Consider the following 20,030-nt stretch of genomic DNA (forward strand, 5'->3'; position numbering starts at 1 on the left):
AGCTAGTGCACAGGTATGCGTGAGATTCTGTTTTATCCACACTGTATAATGCCAGGACTAATGCATAACTGCGGCCTCTGATTCACTTTATTAATGAAGTGCTGGCAGGTATGCCCAACACACACTCTGTTTTAATAGCCTAGTCAGCCCTAATGGCTATAATAACTCTTCCACAAAGTATCAGAGGTCTGTGCAATGTCATCAGACCCCCCTTCCATGAAGACACACACACACACACACACACTTCCCTCACAACCACTGAGTTCTCGAAAATTTGCCAAATGCTTTTCATGGGTTGCAAATTAGCTTTGACCTTGTGAAGCTGAAAGGTGGACTCATGCACAATGGTTTCTTTAGTGTTTAAAATATTTACTATTCACTTCTCATAATCTGCATTCGTTTGGCCAACCCCAGCCCCTGTAGCCTAATATTGCCGCAGAGAAGGGGCCCACTGTCGAGAAGGCAGCAATTATTCATGTCTTGTGTCTCTGCCTGTGGAGACGACAGAAAAGCTAAAATAATACCCATCTACCTCCTTGCAGAGTAAAAGTTCTCTAAACTTTGGTCCATTAGTTGTTCCCCAAGAGGAACAGAATATAAAAGTGAAGAAATACATCAAAAACCTTAAGATTCTTAATAAAAGTGTATACCATAACTTGGAAAATACTGCAAAATTGTCTTAAATTGATACCAGAAGGCTGGTTGCTACCTCAAGTTTTAACTGTAAGTGGGAGACCAGTAGAGGTTACCATGGTAATACATAATGGTCATGGCTTTTATGGTTAGTACTGTAAAGCAAAACACAAAAGATCTTTCCTCCCCTCTTGAAGTTAATAGCACTGACGACACACTCAAGGAGAATTCAAGAGCAGAGGCAAGGGATTGATCAGGGTTCAAAAGTCGGGATTAGACTAAGCTTTCTCCCTTTTCAACTGAGTGCTGGCCACAGCAGCATATGAATAGTAAGACATTAAAATAGGACCACTCTTACCCCGTTTGGCTTCCTGAGACCTGAGCCAGCTGATCTATGCAGAGACTGCTAACCAGCCTCACAAACATCAACCCTCTAATCTTAAGTTAGAAGGAGAATCAGAATTAGAAGGAGCTTTATTGCCAAGTAGTGTTTTACACATACGAGGAATTTGCTTTGGTGATAAGGTGCTACACGTAGACAAACAGTTGACATAAATAAATGTAGAAATATATAAATATGCAATAAACAAATGCAGGTTATATAAGAATAGTAGAAGAATAGAGAAAAATAATACAACTGTTTGCAGAGAAAGAACAATGTGGCAGATATTTACATGTGCATTACTGTGGTTTGTGTTGTGCAGTCATATTACAACGGAAGAGGATATTGTTTACATAAATATATAAATTGACAATATCAAAATATAGAACAAAAACGATTAACAACTGACAACAAATATGTGCAATGTGCCAAGTTTGTGCATGATATGAAATGAAATGAAATAATATTTACACGTGCAGAGAAATTTGTATTATTTGCAAGGAGGGGAGTGTCAGCGAGGGACCCGGGCCTTGTTAATGAGGCTAGCTGTAGAAGGGTAGAAGCTGTTTTTGTGGCAAGAGGTTTTGGTCCTGATGGACCGCAGCCTCTTGCCAGAGGGGAGAGTCTGAAACAGTTTGTGTGGAGGGTTCAGCTACAATCTTTCCTGCTCGCTCCAGAGTCCTGGAGGCGTACAGGTCCTGAAGTGATGGAAGACTGCAGCCAATCACCTTCTCTGCAGAGCAAATGATACACTGCAGCCTGCCCTTGTCCCTGGCAGTGGCAGCAGCCTACCAGCTGGTGATGGAGGAGGTGAGGATGGACTCAATGATGGCGGTGTAGAAATGCACCATCAGTGACTTTAGCAGGCTGAACTTCTTCAACTGCCGCAGGAAGTACATCCTCTGTTCAGCTCCCACTTGAGGTCCTGGGAGATGATAGTGCCCAGGAAACCTATCTATCTATTACCTATCTATTTTAACAGTCATAAATGAGGAGAAGCGTCTGAAAATCAAATGTCTGCCATAATCAACAACATGCAGAATCACTTTTTGTTTTACCCCTGGAGATATTTTGAGAAATATGAGAGTTGAAAGCAGTTATTACACATATCCTCTGTGTAATGAGATGTTGTTACTGTTAAACAGATAGACAGCAGCATATCCATCAAAGTTAAATATAGCTTAAAGCTGTTCACTTGTCTCAATCAGCGATGCTGTCTAAATGAGTATAAGTTTCATCCAAGAAGACAAAGCTGTTGGCAATTATTTAATCTAGTGTTCAGTGTTTCTGATCCAAAATGCTTGATTGTTTTATAGCTGTGATAAGTCCTCGTATTTTTCAGAATAAACATTGGAGATAAACAATCTACGTAATCAGTTTTTACAAATACTATGAAGTTTGCATTTGTTTAGCTTTTTCTTTGGTCAGAATGTCTTTCAGCTCTCATTCAGGTCCGTCAGAAAGGAACAGAAGAAGCTAAAGTGAGATGACAACACAGTGTCAATCTATACTCTAGCTATCAATGATGAAATCTACCTTTACCAAATTGCACATCCTTCACATCAAAAAGGGTGAAAATGTTAAACTCTGGAGTTAATAAGAAAACTTGCAGCAGAGAATCAATGAGTTCAAGGTGAATATAAAACTAAACTCAAACTCCTGCTTTTTAAATTTACAGAGACAGTTGAAAGTTCAGCGACTCCTGTTTTATCGCTATGACACATAATTTAGGAATTCAAAGGGAAGGTTGTACTCCATATGTAATGTCTTGTGTCTTTAACCCCACATCTATTCAAGCTGCTTTAGACTGAGGACAAACCTTTTGTGAAAACTCAATAAGGGTCGGGACAATTTTCATCCCTTGGAGGGATTCGTAACTGCTTGATTCCATTGCTATTGATCTTGTTTTAAATGAAGGGCACAAGTTAGGCCATATGGTGAGCAAAAGACATATTTCCTTGAGGGCAAGTTTCCGATGTAGTTGGTTGGCTGCTGTGTTTGAACCAGAAAGGCTCGGTTCCCGTTGCAGCATCCCAGGGGGGACATCTTCTTTCCATCTTCTCTTCTGCTCTCCACCATAAAGCTGAGGAGCACAGGAGAAATTATAACATAATGCAAAGGTCTTTCCACTTATTGCTGGGCAATTATTATTGATGACCTGTCACATTAACTCGCTTTGGGGAAGAATTATAGCAACAATTTGGAATAAAGTGTAGAACAGAAAAAGGGGAATCATTAGATGCTGGGGCTAGTGTTATGAATTACATGTAATAGCCCTTCTATTCATTAAATCTCAATGGCAGGGGACACTTTCAGCAATCTTGAAGAAGAACTCACAGCACACACATACATGCCCGCACACAGTTGAGGCAGTCTAATTTTCATTTGTTGACATGAAGTTTTATTCGGTCCTTTGTTAATTATTATCTGCTTGTCACCCTCTGGGGGATTGTTGGGCTTGTGATGGCACCTTGCTTCGTCCAAGATCATTCATTTCTGCATCACCCCTCCACATGGAGGTGCCTACTGTTTCTGCTGCGCTTGTTCTGCTGTTGCTGTCAGGATAATGCAGTGTATGGCAGAAAAACGGCAGCAATATAGTCATGATTAAGTTGCCACAGGTGTAACATTGATGCTATCTCTCTGCCTCTTCCTTTGTTGTATTTTATTGCTGTTTTGAAGCGGTTATGGATTTTTCAGAACGTAGAGCTGCTTTTGATAGATTGATTCTTGCGTGCAACTTAATGAATTCATATGATTAATTATGTTGCTTTGCTTATAACTTCATGCTGTTACCCTGCTGACCACAATTTCTTTTCATTCCGAGAAGAGAGAAGGAGGTTATTGAATATTCAAGATAGTCCACGTGTGGGCTTTATTGAATGATTAGCAGAAGTAATTTGTTTTCAGAATCTAATTAATCCACTCTGACCCAGCAAGCAGTAATGTGCAACGATACACACAAACACACACTCGTGTCTCTGCAACGACACCTTTTTCCTGTCTTTCTAACTCTCCCACATGCATGGGTGCTTGCATTGAGAAAGTGTACGCACATGTGTCTTTCGGCCCCCTGCCACAGCCTCTAGGGACTCTTTCATCTTGGCAGCAGAGCCAGCATTAGATGCAGATTGGTGAGTTTCCAGTCTCAGCCAAAAAGTTGGGCATAATTGACTCATCGAAGAAGTGAAGTCTGCAGGCACTTTTCACCACTTTCTCTCCTTTACTCTCGCTCTGCAGGCACTCTTTCTTTTGTGTCTCCAACTTTAACTTACCATCACTGCAGCAGGATTAATGCGGGGTAATAGGTGTATTTTTATGTTTTACATTTAATGATGTAATGTGCAGTGTTTCCAAACACTGTGGAAGCCATTAGAGGCGAGGCAAAATGTTTTTTTTTTATTTTGTTTCTTTTTTGGTCACAGTTTATTTCTGGTAATCAGGCTACATCTGCTGTAAGAATCCTTATCCCGTAAATACACCAGAAACACCCTGTCAACTGCAAAAAACTACAAAACAAAATAGCCACACCTTCCCTCCCACAGCTTCCAAAGGTTTCTCATTAATCTGAGTTATTGTTAATGCAAACTAATTTTTCGGAGCAATAATGTGCTCAAACATACACTCCTTGACTCACAACACAGACACAAGGACACTGCAGCTCTATAAGCCCATGCTTGAGCTAGCTGCTGCTTTATTGGTCTGAACAGCTGAAACCATTGCTTCACAGAGCTGTATAAGATAGAAAGAGGAAAAAGTGTAATCCAAAGGAAGAAAAAGTTGCCTGTGGGGAATGAATTTTAATATTAACAAATTTAATACCAAGGGGAAAAGAGAGAGAGAGATTTATGTCAAGCTACAGTATGTAAAGACCATTGGAGCTGCATGCTGATATGATGGATTCAAGGACGCTGCGTCAGATCAGTTGAGATTGTTCATTTAAAAGATGGCTTTAGATGAAAGGCAGAGGATGGTATAGTGCCAGGCCCAAGAGACGCTTTAACAATGCTTTACAGAATAGCAAACATCTCCTGTGAAGTTCATCAGACACAGCCAATATGGTGTTTGAAGAATGAGATAAGGACACATATTACATATAGACATGCAGTTAAGTTGCTCATTTAACAAGCATTCTTTGACAAAGTGCTCTTTCCTGTTTGTTACAGTAGGAGCCCTATCTAAGCAAGTGTTAACTGGCTTAGTGCTAGATACATACTCGCAAGTTATACTGAGTGTAAAGTGATAGCCATGTATTCTTTGCTGATCCTGAAATCTTTTTTTCAGGATTTGCTACTGTAATACAGCAGAGTTTACAGTAGAAATATGTTGTCAGTTCTGACCAGATAAAGCTGTTTATGTCTTTACTTTATTAACTTTACTGATTTCTTCTTATTACAGCTTCAGATAATCTGGCACTACTAATACTTGGTGTTTAGATCGAACAGACACATGGTGAGGCTAATTTCAGAGTTGTAGGGTTGCATGTTAGTAACACTTTGTTATCTACTCTGGATTTACGACACAGGAACCTCCTCTACCATCTCCAGTATCATCTTCAACTAACAAAATCAAACTTTTGGTACTTAAAACTGCTAAGTCGCTCCAGTCCGCTTCCTGTCTTAGATATTTAATAGATTTCCCATTCACATTTTATGAAGAGATGAAGAAATTCCAGTTCACCGCTTAGTGTATGATTTTGGAAGCGATGACACTGATTGAAGGAAAGGGGCGGGCTTTTCTTAAAGGCTCATCGTTTCTTCTGGAAGTTTGACAATGTGCAGCAGCAAACACACATGCTTTTATGATTTACAGTATTCTTCACATTCCTTCCGAAAAAGGTAATTATATGATTAATGCCATTATACATCTTCTTGGGAACCCACACAGTATCACTATCACATATCCTTTCACAGTAACCCCATATGGAGCCAGCATCAATGAAACAGATCAGATGAGGAGCCAGTGGGGCAGTTTAAGGGTACACTTTTAGTTCAATCCGGCCAAGCAGTGGCTCACAGAAGCCCTGGCTGAACCCCTTTAATTTATTAAACAAGCCCAACTCGTGAGGCCAGGCGACAAGGAGAGTGTTATAAATATTAAAAGCGGAGTTTGCTCTGCCACGCTCTCATATTAAATCACACAGAGAGGAATGTATGTGCCCTTATTAAAAGATAATGTGTTTTGGAGCCATAAAAATGTATAACCCTCCTCTCTAGATCCCACTCCTCCATGTCATCTTTCCTTTGCCATCTTCCTCCAACTGAAATTTCAGACTTTTCCTGTCCATCAGTCTCCTTTCTCTGTGTGTCTTCATTCACCCTTGCTGTATTTTTCTCCTTCCGTGAGCAGTGGACTAGAACAGAGTACGTAAGAACACAATAGATGAACCATGATTTGAAGGCACTCGCTTGAAAAGTGTTTACACATTGTAAGTTATGAATTTATGTCACAAGCTTGTGTTGAGTATGAGGTTAATGGAATACTCCACTGCAAATCTAATCTTGAGTATCAAATGCTCAAGAAGATGCCTTAGAAGAGTGCTCAACTGATTTAGCATTGCACTCTTATAACTATCACTAATGGTCTGACTCACGATGGGTAGTTTTAAAAATGACAGTTCAGTCTGATGTTCAGTTGTGTCACACTAATGTAGCCTCAAACGGCTAGCCTCCAGCCAAAATGAGAAGTGGTCTACAGAGGTTTGTTACGACCCCCTGTTGGTCTAGGGGAGTGGGGGCCATAAACATATAGGCACAACTGGTATAGATCTTAACAAGGTAACTTTTATTGGTAACAGAGAGATGTAGACAGGTAACAATAAACAAAAGGAGGGTGGACGAGGGTGCTGCGAAAATAACAAACCAAGTTAAAATAAAAAGGTCCTCAAAAGGAGGCCTGTACCTACCTATCGATTTAAGCTGAGTTGATTCTTGCTACAAAAGAGCACAGCACCCACTCCACCTGGTGAAAACTAACACAATAGTAAACAAAACACTAGTGAATTTCTCCACTGCACCAAATGTGGAGCTAACAAACAAAGGTATGAAAATGGTTTCCCTAAACACAATGTACAGCTAATAAGCAAGGAAGGAGGATAGTTCCACTAAACACAAAGTACAACTAACAGGCAGGGTATGCAGTCAATACCAGCGGCACACAAGTCAATAGGCGGTGACAAGCTGCCTGGAGCAACAGGTGGACTCTCCTTATGAGCAGGAGGTAATTAATGTGGTGACGAGCCATTGGTTGAGTGGAAACAGAGGGAACCAATGGGCGGGACTGATGTCAGCACCCCAGAAACCAGGAAGTAGGCGGGTCTTCATTCCCCAGGGACACAGCCTACTGGGTATAGGTGAGACAGAAAAAGGGGAAACACAAAGGTGACAGCGACAGCCGTGACAGGTTGCATAAGCTCACTTCTTTCTAATTCCACAACCCTAGATTTTTTTTGTTTTCACAAAGTCAAATGATATCACTTGAGACAATTTACCACTCCCACACACCTGTAAACAGAGACTTAGAACTATTTGGAGTTCCCCTTTAAATTGCATAGCTAGCTCCTTTGCAAGCAATTGCTTTAGTCAGCCTGGATTTAGAGTAGCTTTAAAATGGCAATGTAGATTCATGGCAAAAAAAAGCATACAAATATCCATAGAAACTTATCAAACCACTTCTCCAGCATAATCATTTTCCCCATCATTGATCTGTATGCTCAGTATGTGGAAAACAATTGCCACTTTGTCAGTAAATTACTAAATATGATACTTTTGGTGGAGCTTTGGAAATATGAGGAGGCAATAGCATGTAATGTTGTGGAGAGTGTTTGGAACGTTCTCAATGTACAATTTCTTTTCCCTACAGGATGTATTGATACCTTTGATACAAATTTTGCCTTGAGTTGAGGCAGCCGGGTCTCCAAAGTTGCAAAAATGTTGATACTGAATGTATCAGTCAATGTATTTCATTTGTTTTCTGCCAGAATAGGCGATCTTGCAATATACTCACAATTAAGGCATTATTCAGCTTTTTATCGTAATATATAGGCACTGGCACTAATACAGAAACAGTCAGCAGTGACTAGAGATGTAAAACATTTTTATTAACATTTAACCAAAATCACAATCTTTCCCTAACCTTAACCAAAGTGCTTCTGTTGCCTCACTCTGAACCACAGTCAGGAGTCTAGATGTGAACCCTGGAGTCTAGTGTCATAGTCCAGCACTTTGTCCTGCGACTCCAGCAGTGCACATAAATGTAGTGTTTCATTCACTCAAAGAAAAGTTGTCTCTGAACATAATCTAGGCATCAATTAAGTTTGTCACCACAACATAATTATGAAAACAACTGAGAATTATACAAGTTACATTTCTAGGAGACGTAAGGTCGCTATTGCAATCTATACAAACCTCCATGAAGGAAACAGCTACACACTTTTCAGAGCAACCTTTCAATTCTGCTCAGAAGACAGCTACTCGGTGGAGTATTCCTTTAAGGAAGTGATGCAGCAGCAGCCGGACCAGACACCATGTTTGTGGAAGTGTCAAGGGCTTTGACTTACAGCCCAACCTCTTGGACACGACACCAACATACTGCACGGCCAAAGTCTGTAGTACTCTATAGGCTGACATATGACTGGATTGTCATGGGTTGTTTGTGCCTGCACTGGGTTGTAACAGCCGGACTCAAGAGCAGCAGTTGGACAGGGAGTGTGGATGATGGTAAAAACCACTCACCGCCCTGACAGATAGAGCTGAAGAGACACAGCCATGTGTGTAACTAAACGCCCGAGTCCTTGCCCTGCTGGGCTGTGCCAGGGGAACATTCCTCTACTCTCTGCTCCACTGACCAAGCAGAACTGCAGCACAGTGGAACCACACTACTCACGTCTGTGTGTATGAGCGTGTGTGTGTTGATATAAGTGTGTGTTTGTCTTCTAGAAGGCAGTGAAGTGTGACGGCCTGGCCACTCAGACCATGGAGAGTTATGGAGCGAGAGCAAGCCAGCTGTTCAATTTGGCCACATGGGCGGACACAGAAAGAAAAAGAGAATACTGAAGAGAAACAGTATCAATATACGACGTGCGCTGTGTGTCTAAACCAGCCTTCCATCACTTCTTAGCCTGCTCTGACATTGCCATATTTTATCTATCATGAGCCCACATACACACGTAAAGTGACAGGGTTGTATAAGGCATGCCCTGGCAGTTGGGGGAGGATAATGAGATGAGCACTAATTTCTCAGGATGGGATATCAGTCATGGACTGATATGAATAATACAGGCTATTCCGTTACCCATCTCCCCCCACTGCTGTCACTGTCAACTTTTTTTTGATTCACCTACAGTGGACGCCATCGGTGTCACGTCCTTACCTTAAATAGCCTGCAAGCCAGACTTTGTGGAAAAAAAGGAAGTTCAGGTGAATAAAAGAAATAAGCTATTGTTGAAGTCGAGGGAAACCTTTGATGGTGAGACGCAAACAGCCTCATCGTGCAGACTCTTGACTCTTTCATGACTCCACGATCATTTTGACTGCATCTCCAACAGCTGGGGACCTGTAGCAACTCCCTAACACCCAATTCATTTTCCTAACAACAATCCTTCCCCGCCAAGAAACAGAAAAAGATTGATCTCTCCTTTTTATTTTCCATGTGATGTGATGATTTATTTACTGTGTACTACTCTTCCACTGCTGCCCTGGTTTGCATGTTGCAGACTCCTGCAGCACCACAGGGGTGATCCTGAATTATTCACTTATTTTCTCAGAGTTCCTCTTTCATTCTCTTTTTCCTTCATTTTGCAGGGCGAATGTGTGTCTGCTATGTCAATGTCGTGTCCATCTCTCTCTCTCGCTCTCTCTCCATTTTATTAGTCTCAGAGAGCTAGGTAGCTCTGCTTTGACTGCATGATGTGAAAGGAGAGAGGAATGACAGCAGCTCATTACAGCAGGAAATAATTTCTTTTTCCTCCTTGCTCTGTTTTGTGTTGTCTGTCTTTTGCTGTTCCTCTGCCCTCACTCCCTCACCTCACCAAACCTGCGCCTTCATCTGCTCTCCTTGTTTCTTTCTCTGTCTGTCCTCAGATCCCAATGCTGTGGGGCAGCACGGCACTGACCATGCCTTGATCGGAGGAGTGGTGGCTGTAGTGGTTTTTGTCACCTTGTGTTTAATCATCGTTCTGGGAAGATACCTGGCCAGGCATAAAGGTAAAACCACAGTGGACCAGACCTGAGTCTCTCAAGGCTTATGGATCTAGTGGAGCATGTCCTACTTGTCCCGTTAGACATCAGAGTCCTTCCCCAATTCCCAATTGTACGACATACCTGCAGTGGAGAAAAAAGAATGAAGACTTAAGTTCAGCAAACGTAGTGTGACGCCACTAGACTAACTCAGTTATTATTTTTTCTGTTTTTCAAAAACAATAAAGAAATGTAACTAATATTGAATATTTATATTATGTTGAGGGGTGGCTATGACATAATTTGTCTTTAACCCCTTGCCACACACATGCTTTTGCATAAAAAATTTAACTCCTTGTTCTGAGTCATAACTCTGAACACACACAGGTGATACACATAGTTTTAGATTCAGTGGGACTTGCAAAGGATATCATTGCCGATCATAGAAAAAATGCTCCTCCTAACACCAGAATTTGCCGGGGAATCATCAGGTCTTTTCATTTTCTTCCAGCTTACTTCACTGAATCATTGGCAAAATTATACTTCCTGTTTGTTTACATCCCTCAAAGTATTACAGGAACTGTTTCCAAAATGTAGAGCAATAGAAGTAAGGCAAACAATAACACTACTAAGGCTGAGTGTCCCATCAGCGTGGTTATTATATTCCTGGAACACTGACAGTCTCCTCTATCTATTCAAATACAAATATTTGCACTGTGTTCATAAAGCTGTGGACATTTACACAAAAAAGTTAAACGACTGCATAAAAGTTTGTTTCATAAAAACTGTCCAAAAATATGTACGGTTATTTTGAAAATAATCATATATGGCATGGCTGGATGATACTATACATATAGTGACTCTTAGTGAGCTAAAAAGCAGAGGGTTCAAAGTTAATGGTCAGTTTCCAACACTGATGCTACAAGATTGAGCTATTAGTTAAAACTAAGAGCTGCATCACATGATTTGGATGTCTAACTTTAAGCCTTGACTGCCACCATTGAGAACAGTAAAGGTAAAAGTAAAGGTTTGTTGACGCAGGGTTTTACAAAATTACTCGCTTCTGTATTTATATATCCTGTACTATCCTAGCTGCTTATCATTCACTCATCATTATATGAATTATGTAGTATTACTGATGTTGCCTTCAGATGTGTTTTTTGCCTGAGGCAGCAAACGCCATGCAGGGCTGCTCGGTGTTTGTTTTCCTTGATATAGGTTTCTTGTTTTTTGTATCCTCAGGAACATACTTGACAAACGAGGCCAAAGGAGCAGACGATGCGCCTGACGCGGACACAGCCATCATCAACGCTGAAGGCAACCATGCACACGCAGAAGAAAAGAAAGAATACTTCATTTAGACTGCAGAGGGAGCTGTGCAGCTCTCCATCCTCTTTCAATCTCCGTATCTCTTTTTCGCTCTCTGTCTCCCCCGTCTCTTCTCCACCTCTGTCCACTGCCCCCGTCAACAAGGAACCCGCTGGCAGTCCACAGACAGAGACGTTCCCGAAGTGTTTTCCTTTTATTGCCTTTTGTTGAGCCCATTTGTATCATTTCCATCTTGTCCTTTATTTCTTCCCAGTTTCTTTATTTCTTGCCGGTTTTCACAGGCAGCTTGCCGTTGCTGCTGAGGTTGTCCCCTTTCTCATATTTTCCCTCATCTCTGATATGAATGCCTGGAAGTCTGCATATCTACCATGACTGCATCTTACATGGCCCTCAGTTCGTCCTCTCTCCCTCCAAACAGACACCCAAACACAAACTATACCCCCTTAGTTCACACACGTCCACAAACACATTACATATCTCACATCAACACGGTGCCTAAAAATACAGACGCCATTGAACTTCTGTCAATGCCTTCATGTATCGTCTGTCAGTAGCAATGTAAATGCTTCGTAGATGGTTACCTGGACCATCATTTCATTGCTTAGCTCACAGCTTTTGATTAAGCATTGCGTCTTTTTTATTTGAATGAGGATTTTTGCTGTTTACGCCTTATACATGTCAGTCACACTGAATATGGTACTTTTAGATGATCCACCTCCCCTCAACCATATCCCGTCTAAATAGACTTGTAATTAAACAGTTGACCCTTTGTAAGATAAGAAGAAGGTTTTGTGTAACACTGTTGCAAGCTTTGTCAGATAAGTGTATAATATGATTTTCATTATTAGGATAGGGGTAAGAAAAGGGTAGTGTGGTATTGTTTAGCGCAGAGAATACAGAGTTGCTAGATGAAGCATTCCATCCAGTACACTCAGTCAAGTGTATAAAACCATTTGCTAAATCTGCTGTCCCTATGTACTTTTGTCTGTATATTCCTGCACTGTCCAGGCTGCAGTTTAGCGAAACTCCAACACCTTCAGTGTCCTCCTGACAGCTTACAATAGTTTGTGATTCACTTAAAGGGTTCAGGTGTACAGAATAAGTCAATCTCCTCTCTCTAAAAGGTGTATAAATTGTATTGAAATGAGTTTAGCTTTTCACTTTGAATTATTTTGTTTATGTTTATGTCACATTGGAATCATTTTAAAGGCTTAAGGACCCTGTGAAATGTAAAATTAAACATTAGGAGATAATATGGGACTAAAACAAATATACAGTTACAGAATGTAAAGGAAATTTTGTGTTATATAAATTTTCCTCACTCTTTTAGTCATTTTGATTAATACCTCTTGTAAGCTTGAGGTCCAGGCAGCTTTCCACAGTGGTTTGAACGCACATTTCTGGTCATTAACCGGCTCTTAGATAAGCATCTAATCATATAATTACTTTATAAAAGTACTGTAAAAAAAAAAGGTACCGATATCTGTTTGAGTAAAATCACATTTTCTGTTTGTATTTCCACCTCCAAATTAAACCCGTAACTCTAACAATTTAGTTAAGCTGTTGATATCACCAACATGCCATACACTCAAACTGCAAAACTGCTCTTATTTCCATTTTATCTGAGTTGTCCTCCTTGAACTGAACTCGGATTTCCATTTCATGGGGTCTTCAAACAACAAAAAAAAAAAAAAAGAATAGTTTGTGAGTGCTGGGTCATGGATCTGCAGGGGCTCCTTTCCAAAAGTAAAATCTGAAGACAAATAGAAAAGCACAAAACTGTCTGAATGAGTAAATGTGTTCCCTTGCCAACAAAAAGATTGCCTTGAGAATGGTTCTTCTATTCAAATGAATACTGGAAAGATAGACAAGGCTGTCTTTGATTAAATTCTGGGGAAAATACAGTGCATCTTTTTGAAATGTAAGCTAAATCATGTTTTTTATAAAACAATGTTTCTAATATTTTTGGTTTCAATGGTTCTAAGCTCCCTGCTGTATATTGTGTCTGCTAAAATGTGGTTGATTGTGAAAATTGCTGTTAAATTCTGGATTCCCTCATTCCTTCAAATTTGTATATTAGCCACCTTATCTATTTACTTTTTTTTTTTAATTTTTCATTGCATAACCCTTATTAGAAAACGTTTAAACAAATGTATTTTTGTTTTGGCACAAGGCATGTATATAATGTGTGAAAACTAAACTTTGGTAATACACATTAGCATGTTTTGTTTGGTTCTTTTTCATGTTTAATTTATTTGAATTGAAGTTATTTAAGAGAGAACCACAATGAAAGTATGTTTGTAACTTAATTTTGGAGAACAGTGGCTTCGTGTGTTTGTGGCGTGCTCTTATGTGCTACAGATTGGAAGGATTTGGTATTGTATATGATTAACAAAAAGAGACAAATGCAAAATTCAGTGAAACAAATTATAGTGTCCTGTACATTGCCAATTTGTCCACAGAAATAGAACAAAATGCACATCTGTCTTTGCCAAATCCTTAAAATACAAATTGGAATTGCATTTAAAGAAACATTACATTTCACACGCACTAACACAAACATAACATCCCAGTAAACAACTTCGGTTTCTTTTCATTTATCCCTGCCATTCTTCTTTCATCAGTTTTGACTGTTTTACTTTCCTGTGAAAGGGTGATAAACACTGTGGCCTCTGGAACTATAAGACTTAAAGGCAAGGCACTAATCTACTAAGAGCTAGCAAATTATTACCAAGGGCAATAAAATAGTGGGCCCAGCTGTCTCCAATTTGATGGCCAATTTACAACATTATGCAAATAAGGTCAGCAAGTAAGGTCTTTTCTGTGTGTTATAATGCAGGCACTGCTGGAATGAATCACAAGTTGCGAATCACAGATCGATCACCTCAGTTTTTGCCTGAATTTACGATGCATATTTTAAATATGTTAATTATTTGTTTTTAAAAATGCAGAAGCTTTGCCACAGTTTCCATATTTTCCCATTTTAGTGCACTTCAATCAATATACCACCACCATTTACAGGTTTGACTTCAGCCTCACCACAAACTTTCAGTAGATCCAGACTAAAGCATTCTAGGCTGGCTCTGGTCTTTAGAAACCTTCTGTATCACGTGTGTGTATAGATACATTTATCACAATGATGTAATGTCTTGTTTTCTTTTTTGTTTCTTAAATCAATGACAGTGTCAATCAAATTTTCCATTGCTTTACACCCATGTATCCATGTTAGAAATAAGGGATTGGTCAAATCAGTTGGTTGATTCTGAAGTCAGAGAAACAGGCTGTTTTATATTCAATGAACACTCACAAAAAAACAGGTCTGCAGTGATGAGTTGGGGTTTGTATTGGAAATGAAACAGGTGCCATTTACTGAATTATGCACTCTGACTAATTGGATGAATATTTGTTAGTAAATGGTGAAATGTGTTTTGTTTTTCTTTCTGAAGACCACATGTAAATATTTGTTTTGACATCACAGTAATGAGCTAATTTGTTGCAAATGGCTTTTTATGATAGTTAGACCAAACCTGAATCTTTTTTAATTTGTTAGTATAACAGCCTGACAAAAACCATCATGCACTATTTTACTATGATAGAATCAAGTGTATCTCTGTTACAGCTTGGGGTCAGATATTAGTCATATTTGTTTTGTGTTGTTGGTTGAAACTAAGCTTTAAACTTGTTGCCTCCTTGCTTTGCAACTTACAGTATATCGGTTCCTTTAATGTCCACTACATCATGGGCCTCTAATTTCATTCTGGTGGCAAGACAGTAACAGTGCTGACATAGTCACGGTGCCATTTTGATTGGGCTGAAGTCCATTTTTTAGACTCGTCTCTGTTTTGTAATTTCATGGCTCAAACCAAAACCCATTTTCTTTGACTAAAGGTGGGAGTGGTGCAGCTGAGGTAATGTGTTTATGCAGATCAGGCAGTGCAGTACTGGCAGTAATTTAGCACAATTTTCACGTTGGTGGTGGCACATGCAGACCTATACAAAATACAAAAACGTTCACGTATGCATGAGTTTTGCCTCTTTCACTGTAAATCAACTGCAGCAGTTTGTAATGGGTTCAATCAGTGGGTGATTTCTAGCAGTATTGTCATTGACAACTGCTTGTAGATTGCGGGATCGTTCTGTTTTAGTTGATTAAACCTGCAGCCATCAGCAGTGTTCTATTTGTATTAGGCAACAGACAGCAATAATGGAAACACATTTTACACATTCAGTTACTGTCAATGTTGACTAAGTGCAGTGAAATGATTACTTTATAAAATAACATCATATCACATGATTCTACAAACTCAACTCAAAAATCAGACATAAGAACATCCGTTGACGCATATTTTGGGAGCTGTTGATGTGTGCCTTTGCGACTCTGCACCTCAAGTTTGCTTCTTTAACCTCCTTCTACTTGTCTACTTCTTTCAAAGAGGGATGAGAGGAGCTGATGTGATTGGTGATTATTGCGGCTGGTCCAAACTCCACCTGCTGATAACTGCATTATGCATTCATCCTGCTACAGTCTTTTCACCACACTGCACTGCCCTAGGAGCACCCAAAATATTCGGGCATATACACGTGCATTTGTCTCCCAGCTTTGTGCTAGCTATTGTCCCCAGTTTCAGGAAATTAGAGGCCCATATCAACTAAAAATATCAACTCAGATTCCCTGATTAAAAAAGGATGAATAAGAAGGTAATGGCCACTTTGAGTCATAATCTGTCTAAAATTCTTCTTTATTTAACTGTGTTGGTTTACATTTTGTTTTAACTGATGGTTTTAATGGTAATGTTTTCCACAGCAGTGATGATTGCATGACCTGGTCAAGGCCTATCTCTCCTCCTCTGATCCTTCATATCCCTTCAAATGTCTTTGCTGTACAGTTTGGCTTCAGTGCACTTCTTTGTTCTCTCTGCAGTATTGACACTAGAATCAATCCGCCCAATATCGATATTGTCACAATGATGACAGCAACATGTGGCACAATCGCATTTAGTTAATTTTTTTATTTTATATCTGTTTCTTTTGTTTTGCATCTCAGGAATATATTTCATTTAGATTGTTTGTTTGTTTGTTTTCCGTCTTAAAACAGGGACTTGTGAGCACTTCTCACTCTGATAGTCCCCAAATTCTGACACCATGTATTTTGTTGAGTTTAAAATGATCACAATGTTAATAAAAATTATTCAGTGATTCTTCAGTAATTCTGTCATTTTGCTGTCATTGGGATGTTAGATTTAAGAAACCGTTTTTTTGATATGATCACTGACTTGAAGTACTGACATTTAGAAATATGCTGCAAATAATCACGAGTTTCAAGATGATAGAAGTTGTGTTTATATACAATGGTATCTCATTTTAGCTTTTGGTATGTAAGCAGGTCAATGCCTTTGTCCTTTATCACATTATTTTTCTTGTAGCAACACACATCTTTATATATATATATATATATATATATATATATATATATATATATATATCAGTCTTTAGATGGAAGGAGTTGTAACACACTCACTCACAAAATACAAAATATCCACAGTAAAGATCAGGATTAGAGCTTGACACATGTTAGATCTGATGTACCTAGGTGAAATAAGGGGTTTTATATCAAGCTGTACTGAGAGGGCTTCATTCGATATATAGCACCATAATGGAGGTGTTTTTCCCATTGTCTGTGGGATTTATTATATTTAATTTAGAGGTTCGTTCTCATGTATGAAATAAGAATTGTTGAATAAATAGTTGCCAAAACATCTGTAAAAGCCTGATTCTATTTTTTTCTATCATCGTTTTCCTTCTGGAAGCCTCTTATCTTAGTATTTCTGAACTAAGAGACAAGCACTAATGATACACTATAAATACTGCTGCTTTAAAAACATCTGAATTTATTCTCACAAAGAGCCATGCACACGCACACAGGCACGCGCGCACACACACATAGTCGCTCACAAAAACACACGTACAGACACATGTTCATGAATTTTTATTAACAAGAATAATTCATGTTGCGTTTTTGCTCCCCTATCTGCACGCTGTGGTGGCAGTTTTAGGATACCATTCAATTTGTCATGTGGAGTCTTTCAGCTGTCTGAGCGGCATTTGCCCATATTAGTCGACAGTCTTTACTTGCAAAAACAGCTCTACCTGGGATATACAGAATAAGAACTTTAATATTAGTCCCAATAAATCCGGACAGAGTCATGTAGGGAAAAATAATTGAAATAATGAGCAAAACCGGTCCATGTTAGTTGGGGAAAAACTCATTTGCAAACTGATAATAAGAGATAAGACACTGAGGGGGACAAAACTTGGAGAAGATGACTTCTTAAAGTTTCTGTCCAGGGTCTTTTCATGAATGAACCCTCATTTATGCTGTAATAAATAGTTCTGCAAGTTCTACACTTTTCGTAACATTTTTAGATTTCAAAATTAACAAAATCCCCAAAATTGAAACACTTGAGTATGCATAGTGCAGTAATAAGATCTATATGTCTTCATTTGTAAAAGTCTTTAGTACTTGTGGTCAGATTTATAGGTATTGGCTCAGGATCTGGCTATGTCTGGTTCTGTTACGGACAGCATCAAGAGTGTGAAGAATGTGCATAAATATAAGGTAAGATTGAGCACATAAAGAGGTATATAAGAATATGAAAAGGGAGAGACTGAAAAAAGGTACGGATGCAACTGAGCCTGACAGACGGGGAAGAGGTATCCACCTTTTTCAGTGAGCCAGATGATGATGACTGAGGGGGGAATTAAGTAATGGCAATAAGACGTCATGTTAGACTGAAGAAAGCAGCTGCAATCAGCCCACCTGTCAGGAATAAATGCTGCCTGGAGAGGGTTGCATTTCTGCAGCTGAGGTGTGATTCTTCTGATGAAAAGTGAGGGGTCAGTGAGAAACTCAATTACCACTCAATCAATCAGAGCAGTTTTGTGAACAGGGACAGGGAGGTCAAGGAAGACCAGACAGAAATTGCTTTTCACACAAAATGTTGTTTTGTTTTACTGTTTTTTTCAGCCTCCCATTTTTCAGCCAGCAATTTCCAAAGTGTTTGCATTCTCTGGGGGAAAATTAAGTTTCCCAAATTTAGCTGAAAGTTTTTACTTTAGAGTAATCCAGTTTCATCAGACGGTGTGGAAGAATAACAGGACAGATGGAAGAGACAGGTGGGATGACAGGCAACAATGGATTTGAAGCCATGCAATGAATGAATAGCATGCAACATAGTCCACTGAGCTGTCACAAACCCAAACCCACCGCTGTATTTTTGTATGCCTATATTCAGCACCTTGTCAACACCATGCTTCACGGCCAATCACATCCTAAATGTATTGTTAAAGTGAATGTTGCAGTAAATATCCCATAACTATATTAACCAAAAAAAATAGAGCTGCTTCTTAAAAAAATAAAATACAGTCTTCTCTTCAGAATGGCAACAACTCATTATTGAGAAACCCAAACGCCTTACAGCTAGAGGTTTAAACATTCTCCAAATACAAGCCTTCTGAATTTTTTTTTTTTTCTTGCTCTTGGTTATTTTACTTTCCATGAAAAAATACTGGATTTGTCAATACGTTTCTTAGCGAAAAGAGGACAAGCCTAAGTTTCTTAGCCAGTTTTCTGTATTCTTTTCACAAAAGAAAACAACTGGTGATTTCTACTTGACATTCAAATGAATGACCTCAAATTTGTCAAGTTACAAAGGGATTCGCTGATGAGGCAAATTTGTCCGTCATTCAAAAAGCCCCAGAGCAAAACCAGATTCAGAACGGTTATATTAAATAGAAGAAAGATGACAAAATATATTGCCCCTAACTTGCCAATTTGTGCTGCCTGTTGTCGCCACCAGTGAAATGACAAGGGAGGATGGGAAGCAAGGGGGTACATTGGTTCATTCATTCATTTAGGCTTGTCAGTGCAACACTGTTTCAGAATGAAGGATAGCCCACCTCTTGGCCAAGCAACAAAGCGACAAGTTAAACATGTCTTGTATGACATTTTGATACAAAGCCGAGACCCAAAGAGAATGAAATAAGTCCTAAAAACAGTCATCAGCAAGGAAACATACCTTAAGTTTTCATATAATGTAATTGGATGAAAGTTCACTATTCAGTCGAGAAAACACTTTTCTGCCCCTTGGTTTAACTTTGGGAGAGAAAGAACAGAAAATTGTGGGGAACGGCAATTAGAAAGAATGACACAGATGGATGTGCTGGGGAAAAGAGAGAGAACTGATACAGCGTGTCTCTATTTTTGAAGGCTGCTGCACAAAGGGCTGTTTAAGATGAATGAATGGTGCCCCCTCCATATACGTGGGCACACACACACACATACACACAAGTCTCGTTAAGTGTCACTTTTTGAATGTGCCACGGTGCCGAGCCTCACACCTGCCCAGTGCTGTCAGTCTGCCAGCTGTGAGAGCTGGAGCTGTCTCGAAGGTATCAGACGCTCCATATGCAAATACATTCCTCTTCTTTATGATGCGGATTCACTCGCCCAC

General features: G+C 39.5%; 1 protein-coding gene across 3 annotated transcripts in view; it reads left to right on the plus strand.

The window, feature by feature from the left end:
* cadm2a (cell adhesion molecule 2a) overlaps window positions 1-17,274 on the plus strand; it is a 224,426-nt gene extending 207,152 nt beyond the window's left edge. For all 3 annotated transcript variants that reach the window (XM_038707632.1, XM_038707630.1, XM_038707631.1), the window contains 2 exons: window positions 10,096-10,218; window positions 11,434-17,274. In XM_038707632.1, coding sequence (XP_038563560.1) covers window positions 10,096-10,218; window positions 11,434-11,552 — 242 coding nt within the window. In that variant the 3' untranslated portion in view covers window positions 11,553-17,274. The remainder of the gene's footprint in view (window positions 1-10,095; window positions 10,219-11,433) is intronic.
* Window positions 17,275-20,030: the final 2,756 nt, after the last annotated feature.

Source organism: Micropterus salmoides, unplaced genomic scaffold (genome assembly GCF_014851395.1).
Source record: "Micropterus salmoides isolate LMB-PRFRI ecotype aquatic unplaced genomic scaffold, ASM1485139v1 Ms_hic_scaffold_9, whole genome shotgun sequence".
In the NCBI taxonomy this organism is placed as follows: Eukaryota; Metazoa; Chordata; class Actinopteri; order Centrarchiformes; family Centrarchidae; genus Micropterus; species Micropterus salmoides.